Source organism: Scyliorhinus torazame, chromosome 4 (assembly GCF_047496885.1).
Source record: "Scyliorhinus torazame isolate Kashiwa2021f chromosome 4, sScyTor2.1, whole genome shotgun sequence".
Classification (NCBI taxonomy): domain Eukaryota; kingdom Metazoa; phylum Chordata; class Chondrichthyes; order Carcharhiniformes; family Scyliorhinidae; genus Scyliorhinus; species Scyliorhinus torazame.
Window position 1 is genome coordinate 232,204,094 of NC_092710.1, and position 20,700 is coordinate 232,224,793.

General features: G+C 44.6%; 1 protein-coding gene across 2 annotated transcripts in view; it reads left to right on the top strand.

The window, feature by feature from the left end:
• dse (dermatan sulfate epimerase) overlaps positions 1–20,406 on the top strand; it is a 137,535-nt gene extending 117,129 nt beyond the window's left edge. For both annotated transcript variants that reach the window (XM_072499432.1, XM_072499433.1), the window contains 2 exons: positions 7,106–7,313; positions 17,894–20,406. In XM_072499432.1, coding sequence (XP_072355533.1) covers positions 7,106–7,313; positions 17,894–19,637 — 1,952 coding nt within the window. In that variant the 3' untranslated portion in view covers positions 19,638–20,406. The remainder of the gene's footprint in view (positions 1–7,105; positions 7,314–17,893) is intronic.
• The last annotated feature ends 294 nt before the right edge of the window (positions 20,407–20,700 follow it).

A 20,700-nucleotide genomic window follows, 5' to 3' on the forward strand; every position in this document is an offset into this window, starting at 1 on the left:
CTGTCTGTGCAGAGTCTGCACATTCTCCCCATGTCTGCGTGGGTTTCCTCTGGATGTACCGGCTTCCTCCCACAGTCCAAAGATGTGCAGAGGACACCATCTCAGAACAAAGGGACGATCCTTTAAAACAGAGATGAGGAGGAATTTCTTCAGCCAGACGGTGGTGAATCTGTGGAACTCTTTGCTGCAGAAGGCTGTGGAGGCCAATTCACTGAGTGTCTTTAAGACAGAGATAGATAGGTTCTTGATTAATAAGGGGATCAGGGGTTATAGGGAGAAGGCAGGAGAATGGGGATGAGAAAATATCAGCTATGATTGATTGGCGGAGCAGACTCAATGGGCCAAGTGGCCTAATTCTGCTCCTATGTCTTATGGTCTTATGGGTTAGGTGGATTGGCCATGCTAAATTGCCCTTAGTGGCCAAGAAAAGGTTGGGTGGGGTTACTGGGTTACATGGATAGGGTGGAGGTGGACTTTAAGTGGGGTGCTCTTTCCAAGGATCGGTGCATACTCGATGATCCGAATGGCCTCCTTCTGCACTGTAAATTCTATGACGTCTATGAACCTAAGCCACTCTGCCTCCCCCCACTTTCTGTCTCTGCCTCTGTAGCAGAGCACTCTTCACCCATGGTATGGTACCTTCCCCGCCCATATAAACTCCAAAATCAGTGCCTCCACCCTCGGGAAGAATAAATTAAAAAATTACCTGCACCACTGGGTGGCATGTTTCCATGGAATCAAATCAAAGGATAAATTCCTTATTCCTACACGACAATCATAGAAATCATGCCCAAAGGGAGTGCAAGATAGAGGTGGGGTAATAGTACAATAGTCCTAATTCTTCAATCCACTCCTTGTGAGCATGTCTCTCCCTGAGTGCTGAAATTTACTTTTTTGTGTGTGGTGTTGGCAATTTTAAAAAAAGTCGTGCACTTGTATAGCAGCTTCAAGAAACATCCCAAATCACTCATATACAATGAATTGCTTTGATGTGCAGTTGCTGTGTTATAAAAGTGAATATAACAACCATTTTATATGCAGCAGAGTCCCTGAAACAGGTTTGGGACACGTGAATGATTAATCTATTGCTGGTGGCATTGGCTGAGAAAGGATTATTGGCCAAGACATCATCTTCTCTTCTTTGATTAGTGGCCTAAAACACTGAAACACTGATACAGGCAGACAGAGCCAGATTGGAAGACCTCTGACAATGCAGCACTAACTCAGTACTTCAAAGTTCAGTTTATACATACAGTAGATCATCATTATAATTGTGAGTGCTCTGCCTGAAGGCAAGCCCTTGATACATTGTCTGCTGATGCTTCATGGAGTTCTTTGAGAAGGTGACCAAACAGGTGGATGAGGGTAAAGCAGTTGATGTGGTGTATATGGATATCAGTAAAGTGTTTCAGTAAAGCGTTTGATAAGGTTCCCCACGGTAGGCAACTGCACAAAATACAGAGGCATGGGATTCAGGTTGATTTAGCAGTTTGGATCAGAAATTGGCTAGCTGGAAGAAGACTAAGGGTGGTGGTTAATGAGAAATGTTCAGACTGGAGTCCAGTTTCTCATGGTGTACCACAAGGGTCTGTTTTGGGACCACTGCTGTTTGTCATTTTTATAAATGACCTGGAGGAGGGCGTAGAAGGATGGGTGAGTAAATTTGCAGATGACACTAAAGTCGGTGGAGTTGTGGACAGTGCGGAAGGATGTTACAAGTTACAGAGGGACATAGATAAGCTGCAGCGCTGGGCTGTGGTGGCAAATGGAGTTTAATGCAGAAAAGTGTGAGGTGATTCATTTTGGAAGGAATAACAGGAAGACAGAGTACCGGGCTAATGGTAAGATTCTTGGCAGTGTGGATGAGCAGAGAGATCTCGGTGTCCATGTACATAGATCCCTGAAAGTTGCCACCCAGGTTGACAGGGTTGTTAAGAAGACGTATGGTGTGTTAGCTTTTATTGGTAGAGGGATTGAGTTTCGGAGCAATGAGGTCATGTTGCAGCTGTACAAAACTCTGGTGTGGCCGCATTTGGAGTATTGCGTGCAATTCTGGTCGCCACATTATAGGAAGGATGTAGAAGCATTGGAAAGGGTGCAGAGATTTACCAGAATGTTGCCTGGTATGGAGGGAAGAAAAAAATGAAAATCGCTTATTGTCACAAGTAGGCTTCAAATGAGGTTACTGTGAAAAGCCCCTAGTCGCCACATTCCGGCGCCTATTCGGGGAGGCTGTTACGGGAATTGAACCGTGCTGCTGGCCTGCCTTGGTCTGCTTTCAAAGCCAGCGATTTAGCCCTGTGCGGCTGAGGGACTTGAGGCTGTTTTCGTTAGAGAGAAGAAGGTTAAGAGGTGACTTAATTGAGGCATACAAGATGATCAGAGGATTGGATAGGGTGGACAGTGAGAGCCTTTTTCCTCGCATGGTGATGTCTAGCATGAGGGGACATAGCTTTAAATTGAGGGGAGATAGATATAAGACAGATGTCAGAGGTAGGTTCTTTACTCAGAGAGTAGTAAGGGTGTGGAATGCCCTGCCTGCAACAGTAGTGGACTCGCCAACACTAAGGGCATTCAAATGGTCATCGGATAGACATATGGACGATAAGGGAATAGTGTAGATGGGCTTTAGAGTGGTTTCACAGGTTGATGCAACATCGAGGGCCGAAGGGCCTGTACTGCGCTGTAATGTTCTATGTTCTATGTTCATCATGAGCCATTTTCTTGGCAGTTCCATACAGTAGATACTAGGGTTGAATTCATAAAATCACTCTCCCCAGTAGTAACATCAGTAGTTGAATTTCTCATGTATTTCCATATATAAGGGTATAACATTGTGAATAGCCCCTTTCAAAGTTATCAGATATGCTCTGAATTGGTAAAGCTGCCTGGAGGGAATGTGGGGCCGAGCGGCATAACAAAAAACCTGAGTCCCGCCAGCACCGTTCACGCCTGGTCTTACCTTGTGGGATCTCGGCGTGGAAAGGTCAGGGGGCAGCCTGGGGCGGGGGGAGGGGCCTCCGCTGTGGCCTGGCCCATGATCGGGGCCCACCGATCAGTGGGTCGGCCTCTCGGGCTAGGGGTCTCCTTCCTTCCGCGCCGGCCCCTGTAGCCCTACGCCATGTTGAGTCGGAGCTGGCGCGGAGAAGGGACGGCGTTTACGATGGTGTCAACACTCAGCCTCAAGATCAGAGAATCCCGCCCGTGATTTGTGTAAGATTGACCTATGACGGGACCAGATTCGATCCATGTTTAAGAGATTGGTTTTTTTTTTGCACTTATAAGAGAAATCCTCAATGACAATTTGGTAAAAATCTAAGCAATTGATTTATAATCACAAGGCTTACATTAACACTGCAATGAAGTTACTGTGAAAAGCCACTGGTCGCCACACTTGCCGCCTGTTTGGGTACACACAGGGAGAATTCAGAATGTCCAAATAGCCTAACAGCCCATCTTTTGGGATTTGTGTGAGGAAACCGGAGCACCCGGAGGAAACCCACGCAACACGTGGAGAACGTGCAGACTCCGCGCAGACAATGACCCAAACCAGGAATGGAACCTGGGACCCTGGTGCTGTGAAGCAACAGTGCTAACCATTGTGCTACCGTGCCACCCCTCAGATGATACTGACTACTTCATCTAAAAAGGATCAAAGTTTAAATATTAACATGATAATATAATCATCATGTAAATCACCCATTGTCAGATATATATGCAGCTAAACAAATATCAGAACATTTTGACAAGCCTTTGTGCAAGAATAAGCAGAAAAAGTTGGATAATGTGGAAATATCAAAAATAACATAAAGTTCGCCTGTTGGCTCATCAATTGCGAAAGAGGGCAGCAGCGAGGGAGATAGGAGGAATTAGAGACGAAAGGGGAGACACGGTGCGAAGGGCAGGAAAGATAAATGAGGTGTTCAAGACCTTCTATGAGGAACTGTATAGGTCTCAACCCCCAGAGGGAGAGGAGGGGATGCGGCAGTTCCTGGACCAATTGAGGTTCCCGAAAGTGGAGGAGCGGGGGGTGGTAGGCCTGGGGGCACCGATTGGGGTGACGAGGTTATTAAGGGACTGGGAAGCATGCAAGCAGGGAAGGCCCCAGGACCAGACGGGTTCCCGGTGGAGTATTACAGAAAATATGTGGACTTGTTGGCCCCGTTGATGGTGAGGACGTTCAATGAGGCCAGGAAAGGGGGGACTCTACCCCCGACGATGTCGGAGGCGACGATATCGTTAATTTTGAAGAGGGATAAAGATCCGTTGCAGTGCGGGTCCTATAGACCCATTTCATTGTTGAACGTGGACGCCAAATTGTTGGCAAAGGTACTGGCATCGAGGATAGAGGACTGTGTCCCGGGGGTGGTGCACGAAGACCAGACAGGGTTCGTAAAAGGGAGACAACTGAATGTTAACGTGCGACGACTATTAGGGGTGATAATGATGCCCCCAGTGGAGGGGGAGGCAGAGATAGTGGCGGCAATGGACGCAGAGAAGGCATTTGATAGGGTGGAGTGGGAGTATTTATGGGAAGTGTTAAGGAGGTTTGGGTTTGGGAACGGGTATATTAGCTGGGTTAGACTTCTTTATGGGGCTCCAACGGCAAGCGTAGTTACAGGTCGACATAGATCGGAGTATTTCCGACTATATAGGGGAACAAGACAGGGATGCCCGCTGTCTCCATTGTTGTTCGCGTTGGCAATTGAACCTCTGGCCATGGCGTTGAGAGACTCCAGGAAATGGAGAGGGGTGATTAGAGGGGGAGAAGAACACCGAGTCTCGTTATATGCGGATGACCTATTGTTATACGTGTCGGACCCAGCGGGGGGAATGATAGAGGTTATGCGAATTTTGAGGGGGTTCGGGGATTTCTCGGGGTATAGGCTAAACATGGGGAAGAGTGAATTATTTGTGATACATCCAGGGGACCAGAGTAGAGAGATAGAAGGCTTGCCTCTAAGGAAAGTGGAAAGAAACTTCCGATACCTGGGGATTCAGATCGCTAGGAGCTGGGGAACCTTGCACAGACTTAATCTGACACGGTTGGTAGAACAAATGGAGGAGGACTTCAAGAGGTGGGACATGCAGCCTCTATCGCTGGCGGGCAGGGTGCAAGCAATTAAGATGATGGTCCTCCCGAGGTTCTTATTTGTATTTCAATGTCTCCCTATACTAATCACTAAGACCTTTTTTAATAAAATAGACAGGAGCATCACGAGCTTCGTGTGGGCAGGGAAAGTTCCGAGAGTAAGGAGGGGGTTCCTTCAGCGTAGTAGGGGCAGAGGAGGATTGGCACTACCGAACTTGGGCGATTACTATTGGGCCGCCAATGTGGCAATGATACGTAAATGGATGATGGAGGGTGAGGGAACGGCGTGGGAAAGACTGGAGAGAAAGTCCTGTAAAGGGACGAGTTTAGAGGCGCTGGTGACGGCGCCGCTACCGATCTCACCTAAAAAGTTTACCACGAACCCGGTGGTGGCGGCAACATTGAATATCTGGGGACAGTGGAGGCGACAGAGAGGGGTGCGGGGAGCCCTGGTGGGGTCCCCAATCAGGAACAACCATAGGTTCGCCCCAGGAAGAATGGATGGAGGATTTCAGAGCTGGTTCCAGTTGGGAATTAGGAGGGTGGGAGATTTATTTATAGATGGGACTTTTGCGAGCTTGGGAGCATTGGAGGAAAAGTATAAGTTGCCCCGGGGAAGTTTCTTGAGATATATGCAGGTGAGGGCATTTACTAGACAACAGGTGAGGGAATTTCCGTTGCTCCCGACACAGGGGATACAGGACAGGGTGCTTTCAGGGGTGTGGGTCGGAGAGGGCAAGGTGTCAGAGATTTACCGAGAGATGAGGGAAGAGGGGGAGGAGTCGGTGGGCGAACTAAAAGGAAAGTGGGAAGAAGAACTAGGGGAGGAGATAGAGGAGGGTATGTGGGCTGATGCCCTAAGCAGGGTAAATTCCTCTTCCTCATGCGTCAGGCTTAGCCTGATTCAATTTAAGGTGCTACATAGAGCACACATAACGGGAGCAAGATTGAGCAGGTTCTTTGGAGTGGAGGACAAATGTGGGAGGTGTGGCGGGAGCCCGGCAAACCACGCACATATGTTTTGGGCATGCCTGGCACTGGAAGGGTATTGGAAGGGAGTGACGGGAGTGATTTCGCGGGTGGTGAAGGCCCGGGTCAAACCAGGCTGGGGGTTAGCTCTATTTGGAGTTGCGGAAGAGCCGGGAGTGCAGGAGGCGAAAGAGGCCGACATTGTGGCCTTTGCGTCCCTAGTAGCCCGGCGCAGGATCCTACTCATGTGGAAGGAGGCGAAACCCCCCGGACTGGAGGCCTGGGTAAATTATATGGCGGGGTTCATTAAACTGGAGCAGATAAAGTTTGCCCTGAGAGGATCGGCTCAAGGGTTCACCAGGCGGTGGCAGCCATTTCTCGACTACCTAGGGGAACGTTAGAGGGAAGACAGATGACCAGCAGCAGCAACCCAGGGGGAGGGGGGGGGGGGGAGGGGGGGGTTTAGTTTAGGTCAAAGATAAAGGGGTTTTGTTACTTGTGTATTGTTTAAAATTTCTGTATTGTTATTGTTGCGTTTGCTTTGTAAGAGGGGAAAAATTGTTGTTTGGGAAAAAAATTTCAATAAAACATTTATAAAAAAAAAAAAATAACATAAAGTTAATGTGGATATCTTTTTAAAATAAATTTAGAGTAGCCAATTATTTGTATTTTTCCAATTAAGCGTGGCCAACCCACCTAATCAGCACATCTTTGGTTTGTGAGGGTGTAACCCATGCAGACATGGGGAGAATGTGCAAACTCCACAAGGACAGTGACCCAGGGCCGGGATTCGAACCCGGGCCCTCAGCGCCGCAGTCCTAGTGCTAACCACTGTGCCACTTGCCACCCTAAGTTAATGTGGATATCTAGTGGCACAAATAGCTTGAACGACATTGATGTGCCCTATCAGTCATGCTTCTCATTTTATTGGTCCTGCTTTCCGAATTACCTTTGGGAAAGCAATGTTCAATTTAATTTTGTTTTACTGTTGCTTCATTCTGTAGTTTCTGTTTGGCGCTGAATTTTGATTTTGATGTCTTCTAGGCTTTAGAAGAACTGTAGCTATTGCTGATTCCAACTACAACTGGTTCTACGGGCCTGAAAGTCAATTGGTGTTTCTGGATACCTACGTACTGCGCAATGGCAGTGGCAACTGGTTAGCAGAGCAAATCAGAAAGAATCGAATACGGGAGGGACCGGGCACACCAGCCAAAGGACAGAGATGGTGCACACTCCACACTGAATTTCTGTGGTAAGGTGACAGCAAAACCAGTGAATGAAATAATCTGGGGTAAAATAAACAAGGAAGCAGGTCAGTCATTGGTTAAGTGGAGGGCCTAGATTTGAGTTCTCCCGATGTACCAGGAGCTCCTCATGGGCAGCATTGCAAGCAACATTACCTGTAAAATGCATACGCTGCTGCCATCCTCTTTACCACATCACAGGAACATATTGTGCCTATGGCGAGGTGCCTCCGGCAAAGAAGGTTTCAGCAGTACCTAACTGCCCCTCTCTGCCTCACCTCTCTTGGGAATCAAGCCAGATGCATCTGAGCATATGTTGGCTGTCACCCAAATTCACATGTTGCTTCATCAGCTATACAATTTGCACCTGCCTTCAGTATGATGGAAGGGACGACACCGGTAACTTCCGGCTTGGCAACGACCTTCATGTTTGAGACACGAGCCCAGTGTTGTATAGCACGTTTTCTAATCACTTTATCCAGGTCTTCAAGTGAAGAGCTTTGGCAAATGAACGTACCTATTGTGAGACCCATTCTATCGCCTGGGAATTCGGTGACATAGAAAAAAAAAAATAGGACCTCGAATAGACCATTCGGCCCTTCGAGCTTGCTTTGCCATTCATCATGCTCATCATGCAACTCAATAACCTGTTCCTGCCTTCCCCCATATCCTTTGATCCCTTTCACCCCAAGAGCTACCTTTAACTTCTTGAAAACATACAATGTTTTGACGGTCAACTTCTTTCTGTGACAGCAAATTCCACAGATTTCTCATTCTCTGGGTGAAGAAATTTCTCCTCATCTCAGTCCTAAATGGTCTACCCTGTATCATCAGACTGTGACCCCTGGTTCTGGACTCCCCCATCAGCGGGAACATCCTTCCTGCAGCTACCCTGTCTAGTTTTGTTAGAACTTTATAAGTTTCTGTGAGATCCCCCCTCATTCTACTGAACTCCAGGGAATATAATCCTAACCGACTCAATCTCTCCTCATATGTCATTCCCGCCATCCCAGGAATCAGTCTTGCAAACCTTCGTTGCACTCACTCTCTAGCAAGAACATCCTTCTTCAGATAAGGAGACCAGAACCGCACACAATATTCCAGGTGTGATCTCACCAAGGCCCTGTATAATTGCAGCAAGACATTTCTGCTCCTGTACTCAAATCCTCTTGCTATGAAGGCCAACATACCATTTGCCTTCTTTACCGTCTGCTGCATCTGTATGCTCACTTTCAGCAACAGGTGTACAAAGACACACAGGTCTCTTGTACATCCCCCTCTCAATCTATGGACATTCAGATAATAATCTGCCTTCCTATGATTGCTACTAAAGTAGATAACGTCACATTTATCCACATCTGCTATGCATTTTCCCACCCACTCAACATGTCCAAATCACACTGAAGCATCTCGGCATCCTTCTCACAGCTCATACTCTCACCCAGCTTTCTTTCATCTGTAAATGTGAAGATATTACATTTAGCCCCCTCATCTAAATCAGTGTTTTTCAAACTTTTTTTCCTGGGATCCACTTTTGCCAACCAGCTGACCATCGCAACCCACACCGTCGACCTTCAAGACATACGCCACGTTCACTTACCTTTAATACGAAAGAGGAGCCTTTCGGTCCTCATGATCTCACTTGAATCAGGTTCAAAGGAGGCGAGGGCAATGTGCATATCAGGTGCACACTTCAGCCACTTCCTTTGTGCCGTCTTCATCCTTATGAAAAGAGAAAATTCTACCTGTGCATTTTATTCAGCGCTGGATAATCCTGGGAGATGCTCCTCCAGAATGCTGACAGCCTCATGGGTTTTTGATGTGTTTTAATGTGGGGTAGTCTTTTACAGCAGGGTAGTCTTTTAATTTGGAGTCAGCTTTAAGTTAATAACTGACAACTGACTCTGGGGTCCCAACCTCAAAAGGAATTTTTCACCCACCGCTTTTAAATAAAAATCTGAAACTTCTCCTGTCATTTGCCTGTATTTCCCTGCATATGACACACATGCATTTTGCATCCTAATTTGCATTGCCACAGTTGACAAAACCATACCTCAAGAAATCATCTTTATACTGCTTTGTTCCAGAGTTTGGTTAACAGCCTACAAAGAAAAAAAGCTGAGGCCCCGGAGCTCTGGACAGAGCTAACAGCAGCACTGCTCCATTCTGCCCTGGACTCTCCTGGGCAGCTCTCCCCAGCACATTCTGTTTTGAGAAACTGCCCAATAGGTAAATTGCCTATTTGAGTCTCTTGTTGTCTCTTACTTTTAAGAAAACCATTCCTATTCACATTTCACTTGCCTTGCTTGCCAGCAGCTGGAAAATGGAAGTAACACTGCTCCATGATTTGGCACCAAAAGCGCCTTGACGGCTCTTGATGTCAATGATACATGCAGATCGCATGACCTGCTCTCTGCTGCCACTTCTGGCCAGAAGACTCCACACAGCCTCATTTATTTCCATTTAAAAGGAGGCAGCACCTGCCATTCTCGATGTAAAAGCCGGTAGCGGCTGTTGGGCACTTCTCCCGTGATTGGGACCACCGCTTGAAAGACACGGGCAATCGCTTTGTGACCCTCCTGACACCCCCCCCCCCCCCCCCCCCCCCCCCCACCCTTCCCCGCGGCCCACCTGCTGGGCTCGACCCTCATTTTCAAAAATCGGGATCTAAACCACTAATAATATATAAGTGATAAAGTAGTAAATACTTACCTTACCTGACTCACCTAATCAACTGCTTCCACTTGCCCGGTGTCACTTTTGAATCCTGACGTAATTTCAGAAGATCCAAACTGGCACTCTGCTCGCAGCCTCGCTCTTTCTTGCACTCCTTTATCCACCCTGCTCAATACCCAGTCTCGCTCCTTTGTCCTCTAATATGATCTTTTTTTAACTTTATTACCTTATTTCACCTCAACTTGATCCAACATTACTTCCCTATTGCTAGTGTTCCTTACTGAAATTCAAGGAGCTACGTCTTTATAAATGATATGGTTTTTTCCAGTTAACGCTATTTCAGCACATTCCCTAACAGCAGCTTCTCACCGGTCAGTTAACTTACCATTTTCTTGTGCTGTCACTCCTGGATTTCTTTTTCACCCTCAGCCCGCTGCCGTAGTACAGGGTGTCTCTCGCAGGTCCAGCTGTCTCTTCTCCCAGGAGGAAGGGTTGGTAGACCGATGCCCTCACTCCCAGATATCATTTTTTTCTTTTAGCTGCAATTTAATCTTCTGCTTGATCCTGTACCTTGCACATGAGCATGAGAAAGTATTTTGTTGGATTCCTTTGAGTTGTGAAACAAAGAGGATAATAAATAGATTATTTTGAGGAAGATATTTTTACCAAGGAATGGTTGTTTAGCGAGTCAAACAAAGGAGAATTTTTATTCCATATGATATTAAAAATCTGTTGTATTTCTTTGTTGCTGCAAAGAGAAAAGGTGTGGAGGTGCCCACACTCTGGATTCTTATAACACACGATGAGAGGTTCATTAAGGCTTGTTACTCATACAGTCAAAGATGGCGATCTGCTCAAAGCTCGCACAAACACTCTGCTGATGTCGCTACACGTTACGTGACATAAAACCAGCAAGAATGTATTCCCAGATACATAACAGCCCTCACTCTTTACTTCATTGGTGAAATAACAACAATTAATATTTATAGAACAGATCCCCTGATATTTTGGGCGGGATTTACCAGCCCTCTCGTGTCCAATTTGGTGATGCAACGAGGCCGTTCAATCTAGTCAGATTTGTGACACTTGCGACGTCTCGCGAGATTCAACTAAACATCATGAGATGTCGCGATCAGAATCTTGCCCACACCTTTATACGGCCTAAAGCTTGTAGTCAAGGGTAGCTCAGTGAAAAGGGTAAAATGACACCCATAAAGGTAATAATGGAACCTTCTTACATCGAAAGTGATGCTCAAAGCTTCTTTTTCTAGCTGAGCTTAATGCACTTCTGAACTAGTAAAAGTGTATGAAACAAATGCTATCGTCGTTATCTCCTGAAGGTATAATATGCGAGACGACTGCACCAAGCCCTAAGGGTGAGGCATTGCAAGCTAATTGCATTTCATTTTTGGATTACAATGAAACCAACAGTTCTGACTTCAGTAAAGATTCTTTCATTGCATTACATGCATTCTCATGTTTTTCTGACCAGTGCCTTGCCTGTTGTCACATAGCCAAGTGTGTTCAGCACACATTTACCACAATAATTGATCAGTCTGAAAAACAATCTTAAAATTGTGTCACATTTTGAGGAAGTGGTGCTTCTAAGATATCTGACATTTTCTTAGGTTCTTTGTGTAAACCATCTTTGTCGATGATATGACCAAGATAATTTATGGATGGCTTCAAAATGTCACATTTTTCCTTTTTAACTCAGGTTGTGGCTTTGTAACCACTTCAAGGTAGCTTCCAAATTCTCCAAGTGTTCCTGTTCACTCGAACCGGTGAGGAGTATATCACCTAAATAACATTGCACTCCATTCCATTCACTTAGAATTTGATCCATGGATCTTTGAAAAAGAGCAGGTGCAGATCTTATTCCAAAAGGAAGACTCTGTAACGAAATAAACCTTTGTGTGTTATGATGGTGAGTTGTGGCTGTGATTGGGCAGCCACATTCATCTGCCTGTGAAAGATCTATTTTACTGAATTTGTAAATTTGCCTCCAGCAAAAAGTCCAGCAAACAAGTCTTCAATCAGCGGCAGTGGATAATGATCTACACACAAAACTGGGTTAATAGTAGTTTTAAAATCTCCACACATTCTCCCATTTTAATACAGAAACAATTGATGTCGCCAAATCACTTGTAGCAACAGGTTCAATGACTCCTGTCCTTACTAATCTATCTAGTTCTTCAACTTTAGGTATGATGGCCTATGTACGGGTCTACCTTTGAGACATTTGGGTGTGCTGTTTGGTTTGATTTTTAGGTGTAGGCTCAACTCCAGTCAAAGAACCTAGTGAATCTTCAAACACATTCTCATATTTTAATAGATATTGTTCAAGTTGCTCCTTGAATCCCCTAATTGATTGACTGTTTCCCAGTTAAGCCTAATCTTAGCCCAAATAGAGCAGGAAAGTTTCCACGGACAACAGTGAGGTAACTCCGTTGTCTGCCCATTTGCTTCTACTTTCACCATAATGCATCCTTTTAATGGTACAACCTCTCATCCTTAGGATCACATTTGATAGTGTTAAAGGCAGATGCTACAGTTTTTGATGATAATTTGTCTCGGGTATTAGTGATATTGCTGCGCTCATACCCACTTTCATATTAATTTCATGACCCTCAAGTTTTGGATAAGATCTCCCTGCATTGACAAGACACCTAGCTTAAATTCTTGAATTAGCTTGGTTTTGCTGCCTTTGGAGTGATCTTGAGCTTCATCCACTAATTTGTAGGCATGACTAAATTATTTCCTTGTATTGTTCTTCTTGCACATTCTTGGTGTAAATGAAGCTTTCTGAGCCCAACACACTTTGACAATGTGGCCCTTCTTGCCACAGTTCTTTTACGTATTCAATTCACTCCAGCATTCCGCCGCTGAGAGTCCAACTCTGTACAATGGTGACATGGCTGCACCTTTGCAGCCCTTTTCCTTGAGGGAATAATTTTGTGGATCTTCGCTTCAGCCCCTATCTGCGACGCTTCTCTTGTAACAAACTCCATAATTGTGGCAACTTCCACGCATAGTTTATTGTTAAATCGCTTACAGTAAGCAGCTTCCTCTGAATTGTTTCACTGTGTAATCCACAAACCGGCCTGTATTGAAAATTATCACCAAATGTTCTATCAAATTCACAATAGCTGATTAAATTTGATTTGATTTATTGTCACGTGTGCCGAAGGACAGTGAAAAGTATTTTTTTGCGGCCAATGGAACGCACACAGTACGTACATAGTAAACAAAAAACAGAGTGCATTCACAAATGGTACATCGACAAACAGTGTTTGGTTACAGTGCGGAACAAGGGACCAAACAAAGCAAATACATGAGCAAGAGCAACATAGGGCGTCGTGAATAGTGTTCTGACAGGGAACAGATCAGTCCGAGGGGGAGTCATTGAGGTGTCTTGTAGCTCTGGGGAAGAAGCTGTTCCTATTTCTGGATGTGCGGGTCTTCAGACTTCTGTACCTTCTGCCTGATGAAAGGGTCTGAAAGAAGGCAATGCCTGGGTGGGAGGGACCTCTGATATTGCTGTCTGCTTCCCTGAGGCAGCGGGAGGTGTATACAGAATCAATGTGGGGGTGGCAAGCTTGTGTGATGCGTTGGGCTGAGTTCACCACACTCTGCAGTTTCTTGCGATCTTGGACCGAGCAGTTGCCATACCAAGCTGTGATGCAGCTGGATAGTATGCTCTCTATCGAACATCTGCAGATGTTTGTGAGAGCCGACAAATTTCTTTAGCTTCCGTAGGAAATAGAGACATTGTTGGGCTTTCTTGACTATTGCATCAACGTGAGTGAACCAGGCCAGACTGTTGGTGATGGCGACCCCCAGGAACTTAAAGCTATCGACCATCTCCACTTCAGAGCCATTGATGCAGATGGGAGTGTGTGTCGTGCTACGCTTCCTGAATTCGATGATCAGTTCCTTGGTCTTCTTAAAGACACCACAAACTGTAAAATGTTTTCCACTTCTTCCTGACTATGGCGTTGGATCAAAACCTTTCTGCAATCAATAACAATTTAAAAGAGAATGTCTAAGATTTTCATTTAATCACTGAAGGACTTGTTCTTGGTTTTGCTGGGTGAGGTGAACTATGTTCTACAGCAGCATAAATGTTTTACAGCCAACTGAAGCTGAAAAATGTTGCGACCTTTAGGTCCTCTGGTGTCTGATTAACTATTAAAAACAATTGGAATCTTTCTTCATATAAATTCCATGTTTCATAACCCTCATCAAATATGTGCCCGTTCTTCCTGCCATTTTTGGATCCCAGCTGCTCGGGCCTAAACCTGCTCCCTTCCATTTGTACTGGAAAGTATGGCACAGCCAATCCCTTGAACAAGCAACTGGGAAATCTTTCCCTTTTATATCTGAATATTTTGACTTTTGACCCGAGTAATGGTCCATGCAAAGTCAGCAGACTTCTGGAATGGATTTGTTTATTATCACGTGTACCAAGGTACAGTGAAAAGTATTTTTCTGCGAGCAGTTCAAACCGATCATTTCGTACATGAAAATAAAATAAAATTAAAATTAAATACATACTAGGGCAACATAATGTTCACAATGTAAATACATAAAAACCGGCATCGGGTGAAGCATACAAGGGTGTAGTATTAATCGTGTCAGTGCATAAGAGGGTCGTTTAGGAGTGGGGAAGAAGCTGTTTTTGAATTTGTTCGTGCGTATTCTCAGACTTTTGTATCTCCTGCCCGATGGAAGAAGTTGGAAGAGTGAGTAAGCCGGGTGGGAGGGGTCTTTGATAATGCTGACTGCTTTCCCCAGACAGCTTCAAAATCCCTGTTCCTCGCATCTCGTGCATGGACACTGCAGCCCAGACCCCACTCACTTCAATGCAAGCAAGTCTTCCCCGACTGTCGATCTTCTTACTCACAGTTGCTATTGAAAACTTTTGTTAAACCTTCACAATGGCAGCAGAGTTTCGTCTGACATCTACATGCGAGTCCGGTCTCCAGAATCTTCTGTTGCTCCCAATGCCATCCCACAATTAGTCGCCGAAAATCTTCTTTCCAGCGATTTTTCTGCCTCTATTCTCATCACCCTTTTTTCTCCTGTTACATTTCTTTGTCGCCGTAAAGTCAAGAGGTATGGTGGTGCCCACACTCTGGATTCTTGTTAACACGATGGGAGGTTTATTAAGGGTGTTGCTCGTACAATTAAAATGGTGGCCTGCTCAAATCCCGCATTAACATTCTGCTGATGTCGTTACACATTACATGACACAGGACCAGCAAGGATGTATTCCCAGATATGAAACAGTTACAGTCAAGCTAAAGCAATACTTGCCTTTAAATTCCACTTCTTTATATAACGGGTAATTTTACAAGTTTTCCACTGCTAACATAGAATTTTATCCATTGGGAATTTATGTCAGAAATGGGGGCACGGTACCATAGTGGTTAGCACAGTTGCTTCACAGCTCCGGGGTCCCAGGTTCGATTCCCGGCTTGTGTCACTGTCTGTGCAGAGTCTGCACGTTCTCCCCGTGTCTGCGTGGGTTTTCTCCGGGTGCTCCGATTTCCTCCCACTGTCCAAAAATGTGCAGGTTAGGTGTTACTGGGTTACGAGGAGAAGGTGGAGGTGTGGGCTTGGGTAGGGTGCTCTTTCCCGGAGCCGGTGCAGACTCGATGGGCCGAATAGCCTCCTTCTGCACTGTAAATTCTATGAAATCTATTTGAGGCTTGTCTGTACACTAATTTTAATTGACAGATAATCCTGCAAAGCCTACTGAACTATAGCATCTTGGTGAGACCTCATCTGGAGTACTGTGTACGGTTTTGGTTTCCTTATTTGAAAAGTATTTGAAAAAAGAAATAATTGCGTTAGAAATAGTAGGTTCACTCGCCTCATTCCTGGGAAGGTTGAACAGGTTGGGTCTAAACCCGTTGGAGTTTAGAAGAATGAAAGGTGATCTTATTGAAACATACAAGATCCTGAGGGGACTACATTGGGCGTATATTGGAAGGATGTTTCCTCCTGTGGGGGAGACTAGAATGAAGTGACACGATTTAAGAATAAGAGATCTCCCTTTTAAGATGGTGTTGAGGAGAATTATTTTTCCCTCAGAAGGTCATTAGTCTGTACAATTCTTCTCCACAGAAAGCAGTGGATGCAGGGGCACTGAATTTATTCAAGGCTGAGTTAGATAGATTTTTGATGGACAAGGAAGACAAGGGTATGAAGGAAGACAGTAAAATGGATTGGCCCACAACAGGATCAGCCATGATCTTATCAAAGGGTGGAGAAGGCTCAAAAAGGCCGAATGACTTACTCAGCTCTTAAGTCTCACGTTCCTATCTTTCTGCAGCTGCAATAGCCAAAAACTTTATTTTAGTTAAATTTATACAATCTTAAAATGTTTCTTTGCAGCACAAACTATAAATAAAATGTTGTTAGGATGAATAGTCTTGGTAAATAGTCCAGAGGTTTCATTCCAATTCACCAGAAATTTGATGGTCCTTTTTTTTTGTGGAGCAGAAATTAAAACATTAAAAAAATACTCAAGGGTCTGGAGTTGACGATATTTGGGGTTTTGAAGACCCCGTAGGGCAGGAGAGGAGAGAGGTTGATTTGGCCTTTGCCTCCCTAATATCCCGGAGGCGGATTTTGTTATGTTGGAGGGACTCGGAGCCGCCAATGGTAGGGGTGTGGGTGAGCGACTTGGCAGAATTCCTGTGGTTAGAGTAGATCAAGTTTGTTCTGTAGGGGTTGGTAGGAGGGTTCACACAGAGGTGGAAACCATTAAGGGGTCATCGAAGAGGGGGGGACTTTCAGGGAGGGTAAGGGGGGGTTAAAAAAGGAGAAGGCCGGATGTGGTTGGGGGGGTCAGTGTCAGAAGGACTGGAGGGATGGGGTTGTTGATTGGGTTGTTTGTGATGGTCTTTTGATGCTCTTTGGTTGTTCTTTTGATATTTTATATATTTATATTTTGTGGAAAATATAATTTTTGAATAAAAATATTTTTAAAAAAGACTTGATAAACTTGGCACGGGCTCAAAATACAGAGAGAAGTGAAAACTGTGATTCTCTCTGGCATGATTGGCTTTTGGAATCCTATCCAACCCCTCGCAAGTGAAATAGTGCGAGGTCCGAGCTCTGGAATTCCATTTTAATACATTAGAATGTCATTATCGAACACTCTCTCCAGATCTTCCTCCCTCGTGGACTATTGCCCGGCGTGGGTGTGACATTGCGTCGGTGGTATTTGCATCAAGTCTGTCCAGGCTTGAGGCAGCCGAGAGTATCCCTCTGGGGGTGCAGAGGTAACTATAGCCCAGGGGGATGGGGGGGAGCCGGGTAGAGGAACATTCCCGGGCAGTGCCAGGGCAGGACCCTAGTGGGAGGGGGATACATATATGTGTGGTGGGCGAAGAGTGGACATAGAGTGGGTATCTGCCACCATGACTGCCGGGAGAGGGGTGTGTGTGATTGGTGGGGGGGGGGGGAGAAGTGGGTTGGGATATCTGTCAGAGATGACTGTCACCAAGGAGACACTGACTGAGGCACATTTTTGGCTAGAGTGGAGGCAGTTTCACTCTGAATCAAGCCGGTGTTATAGACTTGATGTTGATACTCTTGGGTTGCAGAAGTGTGCACCTGCATCAACACAAAATCTGTGTAAAGAAAAGAGAAAGCTGTTGTTGGTAAGATATGTCATAAACATTCAAAGAATAGATGATTAATAACCTGATAATTATTGATCTGTGCTGATCAAATTGCTAAAGATGAGAAATTCAAAGTTATATTTTGTTGAATTTAAGTGAGATTTCAATGCCTTTTTAAACGTCAGGTTTTTTTTCTGAACCCATAATCCTTGTAATATGATTGCCCTTATTTCTGCTGTCAACATAGCTTATCTTTTTCTTAAATTTGTTATCAGGTACGATGGCTCCCTGGCTCCAGTCCCACCTCTGGATTATGGGTTACCAAAATTGCATTATTTCGAAGATTGGGGCGTTGTGACCTATGGAGGGGCTGTACCAGCGGAAGTTAACCGACCCTTCCTGTCCTTCAAATCGGGTAAACTGGGCGGACGTGCAATCTATGACATCGTGCATCAGAAGAAATATTCACAGTGGATTAATGGCTGGAAGAATTTCAATGCTGGTCACGAACATCCTGATCAGAACTCTTTCACGTTCGCACCCAATGGTGTGCCTTTCATCACAGAGGCTTTGTATGGCCCCAAATACACGTTCCTCAACAATGCATTAATGTTCTCTCCAGCCACGGCAGACACTTGTTTCAGCCCATGGGAAGGGCAAGTGACAGAAGCTTGTAACTCAAAGTGGTTGGAATATAAACATGGCATTTCAGGGGATTGTCGTGGTCAGGTCACTGCAGCTTTCGAGCAGAATGGAGTGGTCTTTATCAGAGGGGAAGCAGCAGGCGCTTACAGTCCTAGCCTGAAACTGAAGAGTTCCCAAAGGAACCTCCTCCTTCTGCAACCCCAGCTTTTACTCCTAGTGGATCAGATCCACTTACACGAAGACAGCCCCCTTGAAAAAGTGAGTGCATTTTTCCATAACACAGATGTGGCCTTTGAGGAAATATCTGAAGATGGAGTGAATGGAGCATTTATTAGACAAAAGGATGGTCAGTATACAATGTTCTGGATGGATGATAAAGGCAACAGTGAAAAGGCTGGACTGGCATTCAAAACTTACCCCCGTGGATACCCATACAATGGAACAAATTATGTGAATGTCACAACTACGCTAAGGTACCCAGTCACCAGAACAGCCTATATCTTCTTTGGACCTTCTGTGGAGATTCAAAGCTTTAGCATTCGAGGAGATTTGGATCGAGTAGATGTATATCTAGCAACAAATGAAAAAACCTATACAGTTTATCTCTTAACTGGGGAAACTTCCATGAAACCACTGTTTGCTATGGTACTAGCCGACCGCCAGAAAATTGTGTTTGACAGAGCTTCTGCAATCAGGGATGCTTCAGTGCAGGAGATGGAAGATTACATGACCGTTGTTGAGGAAAATCTTCAACATGCAAAACCCGTGTTTCAGCAGCTAGAAAAGCAAATTTTGGCCCGAGTCCTGAACACCGATAACTTTCGAAAGACGGCCGAGCGGCTTCTAAAACTATCGGACAAAAAGAAGACGGAGGAAGCTGTTGAAAAGTTATTTTCTGTCTCGTTTGGGCGAGGCAAGGTCAAAAAAATGAAGAAAGGAAAAGGTGATGGTGATAAATTTCCCAACAACCTTCCAGATATTTTTGCACAAATTGAAATGAATGAGAAAAGGGAACGGAAGAAGTTACTGCAAGAAGAAACTTCCGATGAGAGAAATGAGGAAGTGAAGGATACTTTTGACTTTGTTGACTTTTCTGATGTGAAATCAGAACAAGGTACAAATACCAATGTAAAACCTGGTTCGGTCAAACCAGGATCCACTGTTCGAAGCACTGCACAATCCCTTTCGGCTTCCTACACAAGAGTTTTCTTAATTTTAAATATAGCAACCTTCTTTTTCCTGTTAGCTTTACAGCTAATTCGTTTTCAGAAAGCTCCAAGCTTGTACGCCCAAAGATTTCTCTATGCAGTGCTTCTACTGGATAGCTTTGTACTGCTTTGTTTGTACTCCTCTTGTTCCCAAGCACAGTGCTAGACTAAGGAAGCCATCTCGTGAAAGACTAAATAAAAGTGCAGTACTATTACTAAACTGAGTGTATAACGCAAGTACAAGGTCTCCAGATGCATTTTAACAGATTTTTACGAGAAGATACTTAACAGGAAAGCCAAAGATTTGATGAATCCCTGTTAAAAATGCAGATCAGTGGAAGAATTATTATCTCCACACTCCTATTATCTGCCATCCTGATTATCTACCAGATGATTTTTCCCAGGTCAAGGCCTTGATTGACGATGCCTCATTGCACAGCTACTTGTGTTATTTGTATTTCATCCCCTTTTCTTGTTGAGTAAAACAACATAATGTTTCTTTTATTATTGTACTGTAGTCACCTTCATTCCCATTCCAAGTGTTTTGCAGTGTAAGTCCAGAAAGCTGTGAAGCATTGTTAACTCTTTGTTATCTCCCCAGGAGGCTTCCTTTCGATAGGTTGGGTCAAGACATTCCAGTTAACAAAAATGTACCATTATTAGTAGAAGCCCATTGTTTTTAAAGGTTTCACTTTGACTTGTCACGACATCATCTTCATATATAATGTGTGTGTAAATGGTGTTCAGGTGGACCTGTGCCTTCTCTTATTTTTGAAAGTTTTGTATAATTTTATCATCATGTTTCCCCTGGTAACTGGTGAGTTTTCAGTGAACAGCAATGACTGCGCACACAATGTGTCTACTAACTGCAGCTGGATTGTTCAGTTTGTCATCCTTTCCTTGATCAATCATTAAAGCACAAATGTTATCATGCATTCCTTAATACTTTTTTTTTAAAAAGGTAGCTGACTGAGATATTTTTCTTCAAGTAATTTGAGTTATGATTTATTGTTCGTAATGGGTGGAATATAGACCACTTGAGACAATTACCCCAATGCATCCTTTCACTTCTTATTCTGAAAATATACTGCTTTGCATTTGTCTGCCTTACCATCTGTCCCATTTTGTGTCCTCATGCAATCCTCCTCCGTTTGCCATACTCGTTCAATTGCTTTTTATCAGGAAACACCAAAATCCTTCCTCATGTGTCAATAAATGAATGAATGGAA